At 45.4% G+C, this 18,665-nt stretch overlaps 1 protein-coding gene across 1 annotated transcript in view; it reads left to right on the plus strand.

Moving 5' to 3' along the window:
* LOC136586548 (polycystin-1-like protein 1) overlaps window positions 1-18,665 on the plus strand; it is a 258,667-nt gene that overhangs the window by 233,696 nt on the left and 6,306 nt on the right. The window contains exons 50-52 of the mRNA XM_066584683.1: window positions 6,342-6,581; window positions 11,378-11,542; window positions 16,261-16,428. Of these exons, the coding sequence (XP_066440780.1) occupies window positions 6,342-6,581; window positions 11,378-11,542; window positions 16,261-16,428 (573 nt within the window). The remainder of the gene's footprint in view (window positions 1-6,341; window positions 6,582-11,377; window positions 11,543-16,260; window positions 16,429-18,665) is intronic.

Genomic DNA, 18,665 nt, shown 5'->3' on the forward strand with positions numbered 1-18,665 from the left:
TACCTACTGGCCATTTTATACATTTGTTTTTTCTTTTAATCCCCCAGGTTCCCAGAGCTATAACTTTTTATATTTTTCCATCGACCTCATATGAGGGCTGGTTGTGAGGGGCGAGTTTAATTTTTTTATGGTTCCATTTTTTACACCATATTTGAAAACTTTTTAAAAAAATGTGACTTTAAAAAAAAATGTGATGTGACTCCCTGCTATTGCAATTCCTGATCGTCTGTCCTAGCGATAGGTCAACCAATAGACCTCCCACCTCATCCACAATGGTTCCACACCGCACAGCATGACGGGGCCCTGATGACCTGATTCCACCTTCCACCTAAGCCTCTTCCCTTGAATGGGTTCAGCCTTTGTTCTCAGCGTGGATTCAGTTTCTTCAGTCACATATGTTGCCTATCTGAAGCAGCTCTGGGCTGCAGGTCTCTTCTCCCTTTTTATTCCTTGTCCGGATGTAGGTGCTGTGCTCACCTGTTCTGCTTATAACAAGCTCTCAATTGTTTTTTTATTTTTCGATACCCTTAGGCTGCATCCGCACGGCTACAAAATCTCACTACAAACCATCTCTCATGTGAAAGAACCCATTGGAAACCATGGGCTTCACATTGTAGCGGTGATTTTGTAGCCCGTGCGGATGCAGCCATGTTTTCTAGCCTTCGGTTCACTTGCTTTGGGCCTTGTAACTCGCCTGTCTGTAACTAAACTTACAGTAACACTAATAACTACCCCCCTGTGACCCCGAGATGTTAGCCAAGAGACCCAAAGATGCCATTATTACCCCTCCTCCGTTGCCCGGCTGGACACAGGGGTGAGATAAGGATGGAAGGTATTACTGAATGTCTTATTAAAGGAGATGTCTCGAGGAAGCAGTTAAATTTTTTTTTTGCCCAGTCCCCCCCATTAAACATACATTACTAAGCCCCCCTGTAAATGACATTTCTAGCTGGTTCGTACTTACCGTTCCAGCGTTTCAGCAACTTATATAAGTTTCCTCAAGATGGCCGCCGGCTCTTTCCCCGTCGCTCGCTGCAGCCCGACGTGCGCGCTCCCGAGACGCCGCCAGCTGTGTCTCCATGGCAACCGGACGCATCGCAGCCGCCGACCAGACGCCCCGCAGCCGCCGACCAGACAGCAGGTAACCGGCGCTAGCCCCCGGCTCCCCAGCGCTAGACCCTCAGCCCAGGTGAAGGCCCCGGAGCCCAGCGCTAGGTTCCGGAGCCCAGCGCTAGTTCCCCCGGCCTAGCGGCAGCCCCCCCCCGGCCTAGCGACAGCCCCCCCGGCGCAGCGGCAGCCCCCCCCCCCGGCCTAGCGGCAGCCCCCCCCCGGCCTAGCGACAGCCCCCCCATCGCAGCGGCAGCCCCCCCCGGCGCAGCGACAGCCCCCCGGCGCAGCGCGGCGCAGCGGCAGCCCCCCCCCGGACAAATCACTTACCTGGGAGGCTTCTCGGGGCTGCTGGGCTGGGCTTCTCCGGGCTTCTCCGCTGGGCAGCTCCAGTTTCTGCACCTTCCTCTAACAGAGGATGGTGCAGAATGGCCGCTGCAGCCAGCGCGCTCCCGAGCAGTGACAGCTCGTCTGCGCATGCGCAGAAGAGCTGTAGCGGGGAGCACACTGAAGCGGCTCGTGCTGAATGGAGAAGACCGGACTGCGCAAGCGCGTCTAAAAAAGCAAGCTGCCAGCGAATTTAGACGGAACCATGGAGACGAGGACGCTAGCAACGGAGCAGGTAAGTGGAATAACTTCTGTATGGCTCATATTTAATGCACAATGTATATTACAAAGTGCATTAATATGGCCATACGGAAGTGTATAACCCCACTTGGTTTCGCGAGACAACCCCTTTAAGCATGTCTTTGTGATAGTCATCCTCCTTCCTGGATCGGGTTACTGTGGGGTTTCTAGGGGTTGTTATGCCAGTTTACTTAGCACCTTTTGGGTCTGGATTCTGGTAATGGCGGGTGGGTTCACCAGTCTTGGTGTGGGGGATTTTGTTTTGGAAACTATTTCTCTTTCTTCAAGTTTGCAGTAATATCTTGGTCCTTGACTTCATTCTTTACTGTTATCTTCCTTAAGGCCATTCTCACACACACACCGCTTTTTACCATGATTGGCGCAGCGTCCAAAGCGCCGCACTAACTGTAGTACAACGCTCTCATTGATTTTCATGGGACTTCTCAGACCTGCGCTCAAACGCAGCGCTTCTAACGCCATGATTGTTTAGCACTGTCTGTTCTATTTTTGCGCGCTTTAACACACCTCATCACCCATCACAATAACGGGGTGCGTTACAAAGCGCGGTCAAACACCGTGGCATGCGTTCAAAAACACCGCTCAAAATTGCAGTAAAAATGCTGCGAATTCCAGCAGCGTTTTCTGGATTCATGTGATAGAGCGGCCGAAATGTTTCTGGAATCTCATATTTTTGCACTGTGATACTTTCAGCATTTTAGACTGCGGTATCCTGGGTTAGAGGGGAGCACCCTAATGGAAAGCTCACCACCCACCTGGAATTAACTTACCTCACCCCTTGATCAAGCTATGTTTTCTGAGTTTGCCTAGGGGGTGCTTATTGCTGGAGGTGACTTCAGCTTTACCCTTCATCCCTGGCTGGATTCTTCCTCGGTTTCGCATTCTTACTCTCTTAGGCATCTTTGCTCATTGAAAATTAAACTACACAATCTTAATCTGATTGACGTTTGGCGTACTTTGCATCCTTGAAGTAAAGACTATATATATTTTTTCCCGGGACATTCCTCCTATAGCAGCACTGAGGTTTTTTTTCTTTTTAAGCCATTAAGCTTTATCTTGGCAGCCCCGGGCATCGGTTGGTAATATGAGCTAGTCGGACCATAAGCCGATATTTCACTTCCTCTCACCTCCGAATAGTCCGGATTCTACATTTCTTTCTACCCAGTCAGGGGCCCTTACATGTGCAATACATGAGATCCCGATAAAACATGGGTCTATACTAAAAAAGGAAAGAAAATGCCTTTAAAGTTTCCTCTTTTACAGAAAATCCATCAGTTAGGCCACCTGCAGACGGTTGGATCGGATTCGGCTGCGAGAATTCTCGCAGCGGGACCCAACCCGAGCCCCTGCAGAGAGCAGCGCGTCACTCACCTGCTACCGCGGCCACGGATCTTTCATGTGCTGGCGGCCGGGGAGAGACATTTCTGTGTGGGGCTCTGAGAGCCCCGCACAGAAATAGAGCATGCCGCAATCTGTTTTCTGCGCGTGATTTCGCGCAGACAAATCGCGGCCGTCTGCATAGGATTGCGTATTGTAATGCAATCCTATGCAGGCATGTACAAGTGGAAATTCTGCGCGGAATTTCCACCCGTGTGCAAGGGGCCTTAGAGGTTTCCCGTAAAAACTAATTCACTCCATCTGCCTTGGCTGAGCTGCTGCAGACACAGTGAATTGCAGGCATCTCAATCAGAAAGACTCTAGAGACAGATGATATTGATGTGTCACGTGTGCCGATTCCAGCCAATCAGGAGGCTGGAATCGGCACACGTCATGGGGCGGAGCTACGCGATGACGCGCAGAAGGGGGCGGAGCCAGAACGCTGCTGCTGCCGAACCGAGCCGAAGGCAGAAGACCCTTCTGCGCAAGCGCGTCTAATCGGGCGATTAGACGCTGAAGTTAGACGGAGCCATGGAGACGGGGACGCCAGCGCAGGGAAGGTAAGTGAATAACTTCTGTATGGCTCATATTTAATGCACGATGTATATTACAAAGTGCATTAATATGGCCATACAGAAGTGCTGAACCCCACTTGCTTTCGGGAGACAACCCCTTTAAAGGCTCCAACCCTGAAGTCCATGGCCGCTCCCTTATGTACTTTACAGCCTTTCAGTATATACACATGGAGGTGAGATAGGTTTCCCTCAGTATATACCAGAGAGGTGAGGTAGATTCCCCACAGTATATACACATAGTGGTAAGGTAGATTCTCCTCAGTATATGCACATAGGGGTAAGGTAGATTCTCCTCAGTATATACATATAGAGGTGAGGTACTTTCTTCTCAGTATATACACATAGAGGTGAAGTAGAGTCTCCTCTATATATACATATAGAGGTTAGGTAGATTCTTCTCAGTATATACACAGAGAGGGGAGGTAGATTCTCCTCAGTATGTACACATAAAGGTGAGGTAAAGTCTCCTCTATATATACACATAGACGTGAGGTAGATTCCCCTCAGATATACAAATAGAGGTGAAGTAGCTTTTCCCTAGTATATACACATAGAGGAGCGTTAGATTCTCCTCAGTATATACACATTGAGGAGACGTATATTCTCCTCAGTACATACACATAGAGATAAGGTAGATTCTCCTCAGTATATACACATAGAGAAGCATTAGATTCTCTTCAGTATATACACATTGAGCTGAGGTAGATTCTCCTCAGTATATACACATTGAGCTGAGGTAGATTCTCCTCAGTATATACACATTGAGGTGAGGTAGATTCTCCTCAGTATATACACATAGAGGAGAAGTAGATTCTCCTCAGTATACAAATCATTTTCTTAGGCTTTATAGTTTCTGAGAAAATAATTATCTCATGTATTGCAGATTTTGACAGGATTGAATATTGAAGTTGAGGCCCCCTAAACTTTTCCTATTCGAACGTAAAGAATGGTCGTGGCAAATTTCATGTTTGTGCGGTACAGATGTGTGTTGTTAGTTACTTTCGCACTTAGAATTGAATAATCAAGTTGCGACCCATTTCCTTTTTTATGTTTCGGACTTAAAGAATAGTTGTGCGAAATCTCACATTTTTATGACACCGGGAAGTTAGAAAATTAGATTAAGTACATAACACAGAGGGACACTTACTTTTGCAGTTAGGAAAAGTAAACGGGGCGCAACTTAATTATTCAATTCTATTAACGACCTAAATAATGGTCATGCCAAATTTCAAGTTTGTACGACTCCGGTAAGTTAGAGAATTAGATTAGGTACATAACATGGGGGGTCAATTTCTTTTGGACTTAGAATTGAATAATCAAGTTGTGACTCCTTTACTTTTCCTACTTAGGATTTATAGAATAGTTGTGCCAAATTTCACGTTTGTACAACACCGGGAAGTTACAAAACACAGGGGGTCACTTACTTTTGCACTTAGAATTGAATAATCACCCTTCACAGACTAGACTAACTAAACTTAATTTTTATCAATAGGATATTAAAAAACATAAAGACACACCGTTCCTCCCACCAACCCAGGTACAGGTTGGCATACGATGGGGCACAAGGACTCCCCATCGCAGTAATTGTGCGTGAGAATAAATGTTAATTCACTTACGAATTAGTTGTGTCTCTTATAGTGAACCCCTCACTGCTGTAGGAAATGTTCGACTGCTCTAGTTCCACCTGAGTGGGGTATGGAGCTGTGTAAAGCTTCCACATCCATTGTGGCCAGAAGTGTGTCTGGTTCGATAGAAATGCCCTCTAACGTTCTGAGTGTCACGGATGTGTGATGGTAGTCCCGTAACAAAAGGTCTTAATATTTTGTTGACCTATATGCTCACATTCTGAGTCAAGTTGCAGAGAAACATCAAGAATGCTCAAGTCAAAAGCCTCTGAAACTCAGGAGAGTTCTAAAACAAAAACCACCAATGCCAAACCCGCAGAAACCTCCCCATGTTATTGGAATATTAAGCAGTCAATTCCTCTATTCATGAGAGGTGGGCCATCTCCTGATGACACTCAACCAAGGCAGGTGCTTATGGGGAGTCCCAGTGAGAGGGAATCACTGAGCTGATGGACGGCAAACAAACAATCTATATATATATATATATATATATATATGCAAAAGCCCTCACACACAGACTGACTCGCCACTAATTCTCCAACTTCCCGGTGTTGTACAAACTTGAAATTTGGCATGAGCATTCTTAAGGTACTAAATAGGAAAAGTAAAGGGGTTGCAACTTGACTATTTAATGCTAAGTGCAAAAGTAAGTGACCCTCCCCCCCCCCCCTCCCCCATGTAATGTACCTAATGTAATTCTCTAACTCTCCAATGAGCCCCCCCCCCCCCCAAGGTTATTCAGGGGAGGAAAGGTTGGCACATTTTGTTGTGATTTTTAGACTGTTGTGAGAATCTTTTTTTCCGTACTTGTTTTGTTTTATTTTGTGTGTTTCTATTTTCTTCTACAAAACTTTCAATAACCTGATTAAATAAATAAAGCTGCTATGCAGGGTGAGGTGATGGGCTGATGGGTGTACTTTTACATACCGTATGTGATTGGACTATTCAATTATTGTGTCTGCAGTATCCTGAATTAGAACGTGACTGACTTCTTACACTTTTGTCTTTGCAGCACATTGGAGTTGTCTTCATTATGGCCTTTTCTTCATCAGGATACCTTATATTCTCCAGTGAAAGCTATGCATTTTGTAGCGCACTCAGTTCTCTTCAGACTATTTGTGTACATTTACTCGGTGTTCGTGGTATCAAGCATATCCGTTTTTTGCAAAATGAAATTAAATCTAACCACGTCTCAGTAGCATGTTTTTATGGAGCGCTCTTCATCGCCTTTACTATTTTATGGACTGGAATGGTAAGCATAACATTTGAGCTCAAGAGCTAATAAATAAGTATTGATTAGTATATGTAGCGTTTATTTTTTATAGAACATCTTAAAAAGATGACGATAAACAGCCCGGTTTTTCTGAGGATGATGCCCCATGAACAAGTACTAAGGGCTCAGTCAGACGGGCGTTTTTACCGTGCGAATTTGTGCGCAAAAACGCATGGCTAAAAAAAATTGTATGACCGAAGCGGGCGTCACGCAGGAAAAAACTCACTTGGCTGCGTTTTTGCGCACATAAAGTGCGCTGCCTGCTGTCCCCTGCTGCGGTTGTGACAGCAGCAGCAGGGGATGCCTTCGATGCAAAACCCCTGGATGCTGTCACATCCAGGGGTTTCACCTTTGGTCATTAAGGGCCGGCGGCAGCAGCGGCGGCCCCACTGACATACAGAGAACATTGCGATCCTCTGCTACAGCTGTGACAGAGGATTTCTTTATCTCTGCGGGGAGTCCCCTTGTCACTGAACACTGTAACAGCATTGTCACAGTGTCCAGTGACAATGGGAATCCCCGCAGAGATGAAGAAATCCTCTGTCACAGCTGTGGTACAAGGAGCGCGATGTTCTCCCATTGAATTCAATGGAGCTGGTGGTACAGCCGGCTCCATTGAAAGCAATGGGCTGCCAGCAAGCCCTGCAGTGATTTTCACTGAAAATCATCCCTAAAATGTGTAAAAAAAAATTAAAAAATATATATACTCTCCTCTCTGCAGCTGCTGGGGCTCAGGTGCATCCAGCCGGGTCTTCTCCCTGCACTGGTCTGAAGTGTTTTCAGCCAGCGGGGATTTGAAATCCCTGCCTGCTGAAAGGAATGCCTCTGATTGGTCACAGTGCTCAGCCAATCAGTATTTAGCTATTGAATGACAGCTGAGAGCTGCCTCTGATCACCCATTCATTGAATTCAATTAATGGCTGAGCACTGAATTCAATGGGAGGACAGTGCGCTTCTCTGCCACAGTGGTGCCAGAGGATCGCCATCTTCACTGTATGTTCTTAATGGGGTCGGTGCTGCTGCCGCCGGGCCCGTTGAGCACAAAGTGAAACATCCAAAAAAGATGGATGCCGCAGTTACCTACGTTTTTTAAAATCCGCTGTCCTATATCTACCGCTGCACATTTTTGTGCGTAGGTAAATATAGGGCTTATGACCGCTGCCATTGAAAAGCATTGGTTCTATATAGATGTGGATCACAAACGCAGGTAACATACTCACATAAAAAGGCCCGTCTGACTGAGGTCTAAGTCTTGTGCTTGCATGAATCAGAAGAGTTGTAATTTTTTAAAACCCTTTTAAAAAATCATAACTTTTTTTATTTATCCATCGATGCAGCTGTATAAGGGATTGTTTTTTGTTGTGGGGCAAGCTGTATTTGTCAATGGTGCCATATAATGTACTGAAAAACGTTAAAAAAATTCTTAGTGGAGTGAAATGGAAAAAACACGAAATTCTGCCATCTGTGGGTGCGTCTTGTTTCTACCACGTACAAAATGCAACAAAAATGACCTGATAACTTTATTCTAGGGGTCAGTACGATTACTACGATATCAAACTTATTTAATTTTTATTTTTTTTTGCTTTACTACTTTTATTTCTTTTCAAAGATATTTAGTTTTTTTTTATTATTTTCTGCTGCCATATTCTGACCATCATAACTTTATTTATTTATTTTTTGTTCAACATAGTTGTACAAGGTCTCATTTTGTGCGAGACGTCCTGTAGTTTCCGTTGGTACCATTCTAGAGTACAAACGACTTTTTGATCACTTTTTATTACATTTTTCTTGGAGACTGGGTGACCAGAACAGTGCAGTTCTGGCGTTCTTTATTTTTTTCTATAATGAAAAAGTTTGGTCCGGTGTCGCCAGTAGAGCAAAATGTGATTGTTCCCAGCAAGAGAAACCAAGTAATCTTGTAGATATGATACCTTTTTAATGGCTAACAAAAATACATGATGTTATAGCGAGCTTTTGAACCAATGCAGGGTTCTTCTTCAGGTCTCGGTCACACCGGCGTTTTTCCCCGTGATTTGCGAATCGTATAACGGATGCGCATCCGCAAATCGCGTGACTGGGGCCGACGATTCGCTGAAAAAGCTGCACCTAGCAGCGGTTTCAGTGAAACCGCCCCGCACTGCCTGCTATCCTCTGCCACAGCTGTGGCAGAGGAGAACGATGTTCGCCTATTGAATTCAATGGAGCCGGCAATATAGCCGACTCCCGGCTCCATTGAAAGCAATGGGCTGCCGGCGAGCGCGGGATGAATTTTCGGGAAGGGCTTATATTTTTAAAATGTGTATATATAAAAAAAAAAAAAAAAAAAGTATACTCACCTTTTCCCTGCAGATGGAGTTCACCCGCGCCCAGCCGGCAGTTCTCCTGAACTGCCCTGTGTAGTATTCAGCAGGAGGGGATTTAAAATCCCCGCCTGCTGAATGGGCTGCTTCTGATTGGTCGCAGCTCTCACTCACCCATTCATGAATTCACGTGAGTATACTTTTTTTTTTTTTTTTTTACACATTTTAGGATGTTTTTTAGGGAAGGGCTTATATTTTTAAGCCCTTCCCAAAAATTCATCCCGCGCTCGCCGGCAGCCCATTGCTTTCAATAGGCGAACATCGTTCTTCTCTGCTACAGCTGTGGCAGAGGAGAACGATCTTTATAGTATATGTTCTCAATGGGGTCGGCGCTGCTGCCGCCGGCCCCATTGAGCGCATATATAGAACACAAGGAATCGCGCGTTCTGCGAATTGTTGTGTCCAATAATTTATCGCACATCCGCATAAAAAGCGGACATGTGACTGATTCCATTGCGAAGCATTGGGTCTATATATGCGTGGATCGCATGCGCAAATCGCACGAAAAAACGCCCGTCTGACCGAGGCCTCAGGCTTAAATGAAACAGATCCGAAGAGGCATTCATATATGTACACATATACATATGACAAGGCACTGATATAGTGTGATTAATTTGCACTTAAAAGAATACTACAACAGAAAAACAAACCACTTTAAATAGACACTGACAAAGGAGTGAAGGTTTATGGTCCCTGAATTAGTGTTGGGGGGGTCACCAGGCCAGAGTGTTATCTGCACTATAGATTTCCGATACCTCCCATTAATGCATGAATCCTTGTGAACAATTTAGCCTTCTACTGAAAGTGTCAAAAGTTGTTATAAATGTATTATTCCTTGGCTTTGTGATTAGAAACCGCCCTTCAGTATCATAACTGCCATATCTTCTATGTCGTGTCCATGACTAGAGAAGTGCTCGGCCGCAGGTAATTCTGTCTCTGTTTAATTGTGTGACGATCGTCGGTTTCAAAAAGGAAAAAGCAAAGTGCAGGTCACAGATAATGCGAAGGGTTAATACCTATAAAGACTATAAAGCTCCTCAGCGTTCCACTAGAATGTGGGGAATGGACCCAGACGCATTTTTCCGACCAGCCTTCTTCAGACCTCTCTGAAAAGGAGTTGAATTCACATCAAAATTGACATCAAAATCTGCAGGTAACTTGTGGATTTCTACCTGTATTTTGACTAGAAACTGTGCGAAAATCCATGAAAGGTTTTCTGTTATGGGAATTCCATCCCAGGTGAAGATCCCCTCATGCAGAAGACTCAGCTTCCCATTTATCATATATAAAATGTAAACCATAAACTAAGCAGACCTGATAATGCCGCATCCAGAACATTGTGCTATTAGAGTCTGAGACTATTTATCCCACATGGGAAAAAATGACCAATACGCCAATTGAGCTGGAGATGGACGAAATACTTGTATGTTCCCCACAGATGGTACGGATAAAAACTACAGCTCGCAAAACACAAGTCCTCAGGCGGCTTAATCACCAAAACAATCAGGTTATACGTTTAATAACACGGTGACACAAAGGAGGTTCTAAAAGGGTTTTTTTTTTCATTTTTAAAAAATTATAAAACCTAATTAAAAAAATATAAATTTGGTATCACTGAAACCGTAACGACGCAAAATACTGTTGTCATGTCATTTGTACATTACGTTACATGTTACATTGGATGGTACCATAAGAAAATGCTACTCCGCCCACAAAAAAATATGGGCACTCATACGGCTGTTTCAACAAAAAATAAAGTTATGGCTCTTAGAAGGTAGGGAAGAAAAAAACGAAAATGCCACTGCCATAATGGCTGCAATGGGAAGGGGCTCCCGGAGTATTTGTATATGGATCCCAGATATTAACAAATGTTTACTTCTGAGTAAGAAGCAGGTTTGAGGGTTTGTTACTTCTGGGTTCAGTTCAATTAGTTGCCAGTAGCTCAAGGAACAAAGAAAATGTTGTACCATAATGTCTCTGCGATGGAACTACTGTCCGATCCGCCATACTAATCTAGCTATGTAGCCCTGGTTATGTCTATTAGAATATGATATACTTCAGTTTAATGTAAAGGAGTTGTGCCTAACTTTCATCCGATCTCCTATGGACAGTTAGGGGATAACCCACTGATCGTTGGCGGTCCCACCTATGGGACTACACCAATAATGAGGATGGGGGTCCCATTTTCCCCATATAAATGTAGCTGTAGTTGTGCATACATGCTGCGGCCCCATTCATGTCTATGTGACTGCTGGTGATAGCCAAGTACGGCGTACGGCGACAGACCCATATAGAAGGATGCAGCAGCAGTGCACATGCTTACACTGACCTGCGCTTAGGGGATAAGTCACAAACTTGGCACAGCCCCTTTAAGTTCAACTGCTTATATTTAAAAGTTTGTTTATTTTTTGACAGCTCAAAGAAATTCTTACTTCTGTTGGCAAATACTCCAAGAAGGCGCAACGCAGCAAGCATCTGGTGACACTGGCAGAACTGGCATCTCATACAAGACGACTGGTGCTTTCAGTAGTCTGTGGACAAAGACAGAAGCAGACAGATGGCGTTTGTGTAACGAGCAGTGTAAGTAACTAGAGGCGCTCGTTAAGACATAATGTATAAAAACCTGAGCGGCTCCTAACAGCCCGACACATTCATACATCTTTAGGCTTCTTTCACACGAACGCATATTGGCCGTCTGTTTTTACGGCCGGCCGATATACACTACGTTGGGGGCGAAAAAACTGGTGAACAGGCGCACAAATCAAACGTTTGTGCGCCCGTTCATATGGCCTGGTGAGGTCGGCACATTTGCCATCTCCCATTTCCCCTCCCTCCCCATCGCAGGCTTAACTCTCTTCCTCCCCACTTGGTCTGTGCAATGGAAGGGGGCAGGAGCGGAGCTAAGCGACGGTCCAACCCGCCTCCTCCCATTGATGGCTATGGACAGAGCGGGTGCTTAGCCCCGCCCATGTCTCGCCCCCTGTCCTTATCCATCAATGGGGGGAGGTGGGGTGGAAAAGTACTTTGCTCCGCCCCCGCCCCGCCCTCTCCCATTGCACAGACCAAGCGGGGAGGAGAGGTAAGCCTGCACGGGGAAGGGGAGGAGAACAGAGGAAGGTAGTTTAGCAGCCATGCTGCTAAGCTCCCTCCTATCTACAGCTGCTGCCATGGGTTCCGGACGAAAACATAATTCCAGAGCTATGTTTTGGGCTCGACGTAAAAATGCCCGGCGCTATATTGGCCGGCCAAGCGTTTTTACGGCTCGCAAATACGCCCATGTGCTCTGATGCATTGGAATCCAATGCATCAGATCACAGCGCATATCGGCCGGCCGGGAAATTTCACGGCCGGCCGATATGCGCTCATGTGAAAGAAGCCTTACATTTAACCAATGGAATCTCCTGTAAAAGCCTCTGAGAATTAACCCCGTGGAGACCAGACGTCTCTGTCACCGGTTTACAGTTACATTATAGTCCAAGTAGAGTGACCTTCTTTAAGGGGCTTGTACAGGATCGGAAAACCATAGCCACATTTTTTCCAACAAACAGCACCACACCTGTATACAGGTTGTGTGCAGTATTGCAGCTCAGCCTCATACACTTCAACACAGCTGAGCTGCAATAACAGACACAGCCTGTAAAAAAGGGGCGGCACTGTTTCTAGAAGAAAGCGGCCATACTTTTCTCCAGGACAACTCCTTTAAAAAAGTGATGAAATGACCGCGCTCCAGAAATGGAGATAAGACCAGATATTAGTATAATATAAATGACAGTGGATTTACCTGGTATGGGGCCTGCCGTGGGACAGGACTCCACACTAAAAGGGCCACTTCGGTTTTCAGACAGGTTTTCTCAGATGTAGGGAGAGCAGCAAAGAAAAAGGTACCCGGGGTGATTAACCTCAGTAATAAACAGAATAAGAAGAGACAGAAAAACACTGTTTTCCTTGCGCTACTTTTTTATCTATGAAATCTATATAGAGGTTTAGTGAACTTACTTCACCGGGAGGATATGCAGTCACTCCAGGTTAGCCTGTAAGATACAGCTGTAGGTCACAAGGATCCGTCTTCTATTTGTTTATTCGGCAAATATCCAATAAGGTAAACATTCAGACATACATATAGAAAATACGCGTTCCGGGATATCAAATGAACCCCTTTACTCCTATGCATTACACTTAAGTAGATAAAGGTAGCGGCGTTCACATGTTGGACCGCGGCGCCTTCATCTGACGTCACTCGTGTCGTGGTGCATCCATACATGTGGACAATGCACCTCGACATTCTGCAAAGGGCAGTCTGCTCTGTGCTGTATAGCAGCCTTCTTCCAGCTCTAGCTCCCCAGCTACTATAAAACCCAAACTCCCATCATATGCTACAAGTCATGGATGGGGTAAACCAGGACTTCACAAGGAGAGCACTGCTGTATACCCTTGTATTTATACTCATAACCTACTAGGACAAAACGTCCCAGGATGAGGGAATTAATGGAAAATGTTATTGCAGCATTCCGGCTGCCATCAGAAAGTGAAGTTAGGGTGACATCAGGCCCGGCCCACATGACTATGTCTTTGGCGCATGCGCCCTGTCATTGAGCGCCAGGTGCCAATGAGTGTCATCTTTGTGTCACTGCACAAGGCTCCTAAAGGTGTCGTTTGTCAGAAATCCCTCAATGGGCTGTGTTCTGTCCCCTTCTTCACTGCCCTGCTATATCTATGGTGTAAGGCCTAGTCGGGCCAACAGGGAGAGGTTTTCCCAAGCCCGCTAATCAGCCATAATTGAAGTGCATTTATTCTGGCCCCGCCTCTACATGGGCGCCGGTTATTGTCCAGCCGGAGGTGTTTGCTGAGACAGCGGACTCCTGTTAAGTACATGTGGCTATTTCTTCTGTGTGGGGTTTATTCATGTCTACCTTACACTGTGTTTATATACATTGCTCTTTCTGTCTGCATTAAACATCTAACCTGTCCTCCATCTAGGAACCGACTAGGCCCCTTAGGCTCCTGACATGGAACCACCCCTATTTTGGCGATCGCCCTGCTTCTAGGCGGAGTTTGCCACACTAAGTTGGTTATGGGTAGCATATTTCTGGAACCATTACTTGTTCTATTTTGTGATCTCAGCCTTTTTATGATATAATACTGTTTCCCTGAAAATAAGACCCTGTCTTATATTAATTTTTGCCCCCAAAAAAGGCACAAGATCTTATTTTCAGGGGTGTCTTATACTCACCTAGCAGGCGCTGCCTGGGTCCCTCCCACTGGTCTCCGGCTCTCCGGCAGGCTTCCATGCGGTCCTCAGCGCCGACAGAGCTTCGTTTGTTGGTAACGGTGTTTGAAAACCCCGCCTCCAGCAAGTGATTACTAGATAAAGTAATTATCCTGGGATTACAGCCAGAGGATGATTACTCTAAAAAGAGGCAGACTTACCTGGCGTGGGTGGGCGGCCCTGAGTGGGCAGTCCTCTACGCCTGGAGTCCCAGTATGCGATAAAATTAGGTAGTGTATCCTCCCTGGTCACATGGACATCCGAGGAATAGGAGAGCGTCCGTGGGGAACCCCAAATCCAGGATTAATTGGAGGGAAGCCAGTAGAAACAGAGTTTATAAAAGCACGCCAGTGCTCCAGGTGACAGATCATAAATATGCAAGTGGGGACTTACTTCACAGGGGGCTTTATCAGAAAACACCCAGTCCTGGTAAGCGGTACAAGGTAATGGCGCTCCCAACGGCAGGTATCCACAGGTAATGTAATAAAACAGTAATAAAGGCTCAAAGGCCACATACATTACAAACAAAAGGAAAGGCAAAAATAACAATATGCACAGAAACGTGATGCCAAGCTCCTCTTATCGGTACGTTTATGCATTAATGTTGTTTTTACCTTTACTTTGGTTTGTAATATATGTAGTGCAGCTGGGGCTTATTATCAGGGTAGGGCTTATATTGCAGCCAATCCCAAAAATCTTGACAGGTCTTATTTTATGTCTATATTGTCCATTGTGGGCCTTAATTACATCTTAGTCTGATGTGTTGGTAATGTCTGTGGAGGGCACAATGAACGTAGCGGATATAATACAGCTCTGCTATATGCTAACTGTGTCGTAGATGATCTGATTTGGGGCGTTTCATCATTTTGCGTGTTTCCTCTTTGTATTGCGCATGTTTGCTGACAATTTAACTTCTATTCTGTATGTTTTTTATTTTGAGGACCCCATAAAAGGCCATTTTTAGTGCAAATTTTGGCCAGTCATTTCAGAGAGGTTTCATTAATAGAGATGAACGAGCGTACTCATTAAGGCAAATTACTCTAGCGAGTATTGCCTTTTGTGAGTACCTCCCCGCTCGCCTCAAAAGATCCGGGTGCCGGCGTGGAGTGACGGGGGGGAGCAGATGGAACGGGGGGTAGAATCCCCCAACTCACCGCTGCCAGACAACATCTCAGCAACATGAATAAGTTTTTGTTTAGATGTAAAGTCCCTATACTTGTGTGTGGTCTGTGTGGTCCAACCCCGGCGGTGGAGAGGATGACCAGTACAAGTACCCCATCCGTTCCCCACCGGCGCAGTGGATCGGTTCCCTCAGCGTATGGTGACTGTTGTGAGTGTTTGGGACGGAGATGTCTATGATGGATGTGGTTGTGCTGTCCATGAGTGTGATGTCTTGTGGTGGCCTGGCTGATTACGGCTGTCCTGGTACAATCTGTGGTGTTTTCTAGGATGTGGGTGTATTTGTAGGATGGGATATGGGTGCCTGATATTTGGCGCTTGTCTACGAGCTCTTGGTGGATTTCATTGGTTATTTGATGATGTCTGGGTAATCGGTCTGTGCCGGGAGCCGCCGGAGGTGATGTGTTGTAGTGTTTCCGGCACCATGTGGCATTTTCTGTCATCAGTAAGTGTGATGTCTTTCAGGATGGGTTTCCTGTAGGTTTCTGTGTTTATGATTTGATCCCACAGGACGATCATGAACCCCTCTGTTTCTCCAAAGAGAATCCCCGAGCCGGCCAGCAGTTTGATGCAGTTTTGTCAACAGGATCCCTACCGATGTTGAAGGCGTGCTGACCATGGAGATCCTTCTTGGCCCGTGTCTGCTTAATGGTGCCGGTGTGTTGTGCCATGATTACAGGATGTAGACTCAGTGGAGTTACTGCTTTATGTGATGTCTCTTGTCTTCTGTACGCGCTCTCGCAGCGCCTCTGTGTGTTTGTAGTGTAAGCCTACTATTATTAATACGTTGGGATAGTGTTCCAGTTATACATAATGCTCATCTAGTTTCAAACAGTTTTTCTGCTGTTGACAGAGTTACTACCTGGATGAATTTGAGGACCTGATAGACGAGCTTCTCTTTCGGCTTAATGCCATATCAAACGGCCTCCATCACTCCCTTCCAGCAAAGTCGCAGAGTTACACAGAAGAAGAGGGAGACGGCCAGAACTCTGACAGCCGCTCCGATTTGTCATTTAAACAGGTAAAAACTAATATTTGGTTGATAGTTTGCCTTCTAGTGTGAACTAAGACGCTAACATAGTTCTATGGCTATATGTTGCCACTAAACCTCTGGTGACTGAGACTGTAGAGCGCCTTTCACATGACTCCATTATAGGACTTCTATATTGCATTTTTTACCTGTTTTCCAGCTACAGCCTCCATCTCTAATTCTTAGTTTTCCCTGAGCTAGTAGGAGGAGAATAGCTTCTATTATGTCTCCTATACATTGCATACAGGAGAGCAGACTATCTTCCTCCCCAGCTCTCTGTAGCACACCCACCATAAATAACAGCAGTATGGAGGACAGTATACAGCAGTACTGAGCACTGCAGATATGATTCCACTCTCTCCATGGACTTCAATGAGCAGCTAAGACAGAAGCAAGAAAAGCAATGGCATCATTGAATGGCTGTGATTGGTTAACCCAGTGCCGGCTTCTAATTGGCTGATGCCTGCACTGGCTAGCCAATCAAACTTTGCTGGAGGCGGGGAATTGAAGCCCCGCTTGCAGAAATAAATGCTCTGCTGGCACGGAGGACATTGTGGCAGCCTGCAGGAGCGATGGGGACCCGCAAGTGCACTGGAACACTGGCGGTAGGTGAGTATTAGACCCCCCCAGTGTGAATACCATCAGGGAGCTGCGGCACCCCCGTTGGGAATCACTGAGAATACCAGCCTCAGTGTCAGATGGGCGGTCAGGGCTGGTATTCAAAAATACCAGCCTGTAATATGGCCGGTAAAAAAACAAAATACTGCCCAGGCCATTTAATTACCGGCCAGGTGGCAACCCTAATTGTGGCTGATCCCATGCTCAGATTCTGTGACTGGTTACCTGATCATCATATTAACCCCTTAATGACATGGCCTATTTTGGCGTTGAGGACGAAGCGATTTTTTGGTATTTTTCCATCTCCATTTTTCAAAAGCCATAACTTTTTAACTTTTCCGTCGATGTGGCCTTATAAGGGCTTGTTTTTTGCGTGGCAAGCTGTAGTTTTTATTGGTGCCATTTTTGGGTACATAGACTACATTGTAAAACATTTATTTTTTTTATGATAACAGGGAGAGAAAACGCATCAATTCTGACATAGATTTTTTTTTTACAGCGTTAATCATGCAGCATAAATGACACACTGGATTTTTTTCTGCGGGTCGGTACGGTTACCAAAATTCTTATATTTTTTTTAGGTTTTTACACTTTTTTGCAATAAAAAGCCTTTTTTGGGAAATCTTTTTTCTCTATAGCTGCATTCAAAGTCCTGTAACGTTTTTATTTTTCTATGTATGGAGCTCTGTGAGGGCTTATTTTTTGCGAGACGAGCTGTAGTTTTTATTGGTACCATTTTGGGGAAGGTACGGCTTTTTTGATCACTTTTATTGCATTTTTTGTGAGGCAAAATGCTAAAAATGTGCATTTTGCCTCTATTTTTTAGCGTTTATTTTTACAGTTTTTGTCGTACAAAATAAAAAGCGTGTTCAACTTTTTGTACACGTCGTTACGAACGCGTCAATACCCAATATGTGGGGTTTTAATTTTTTTTTTAACTTTTTTTTATGCTTATATTAGAAAAAGCATAAAAAAGGGGTTTTTTTTAACATTTTTCTTTTTTTCACATTTTTCTTTTCTTTTTTTTACACAATTTGAGTCTGAGGGACTTGCAGCACTGTGCCTATGATCGCTGTGATAAGGCATGGCAGAGCTACTGCTTTGCCATGCCTTATCGTTTATACAGCGATCATAGGCATAGGCAATACAGGACGCCAGTCTCTGGCGTCCTGTTGCCATGGTGACAGGCCAGGCTCTCGCGATGACATCGCGAGAGCCGGCCGGAGACACAGAGGGAGCGCGCTCCCTCTGTGAACTCTTTCCCCGCCGCGGTCTACTTAGATCGCGACAGGGAATGGGGTTAACAGCTGTGACTGACAGCCGACTCCCGCTGCAGGATAGCGCGAGGTCAGTCATGATCTTGCGCGATCCCGATGACGTACCACTACGTCCTGTTGCGGGAAGTACCAGGCTCCCAGGACGTACCGGTATGTCCTGGAGGGGGAAGGGGTTAAGGCCTGTTGCACATGGGCTACAAAATCACACAATTTTGTAGCAATGTGACATTGCTAGAAAACGTATGTATCTGAAGCTGATGGTTTCCAATGGGTTCTTTTCACATAGGAGATGGTTTGTAGCCTGAAAGCGCCTGTTGGGAACCATGAGCCTCA

The sequence above is a fragment of the Eleutherodactylus coqui genome, chromosome 12 (genome assembly GCF_035609145.1).
Source record: "Eleutherodactylus coqui strain aEleCoq1 chromosome 12, aEleCoq1.hap1, whole genome shotgun sequence".
Taxonomy (NCBI): Eukaryota; Metazoa; Chordata; class Amphibia; order Anura; family Eleutherodactylidae; genus Eleutherodactylus; species Eleutherodactylus coqui.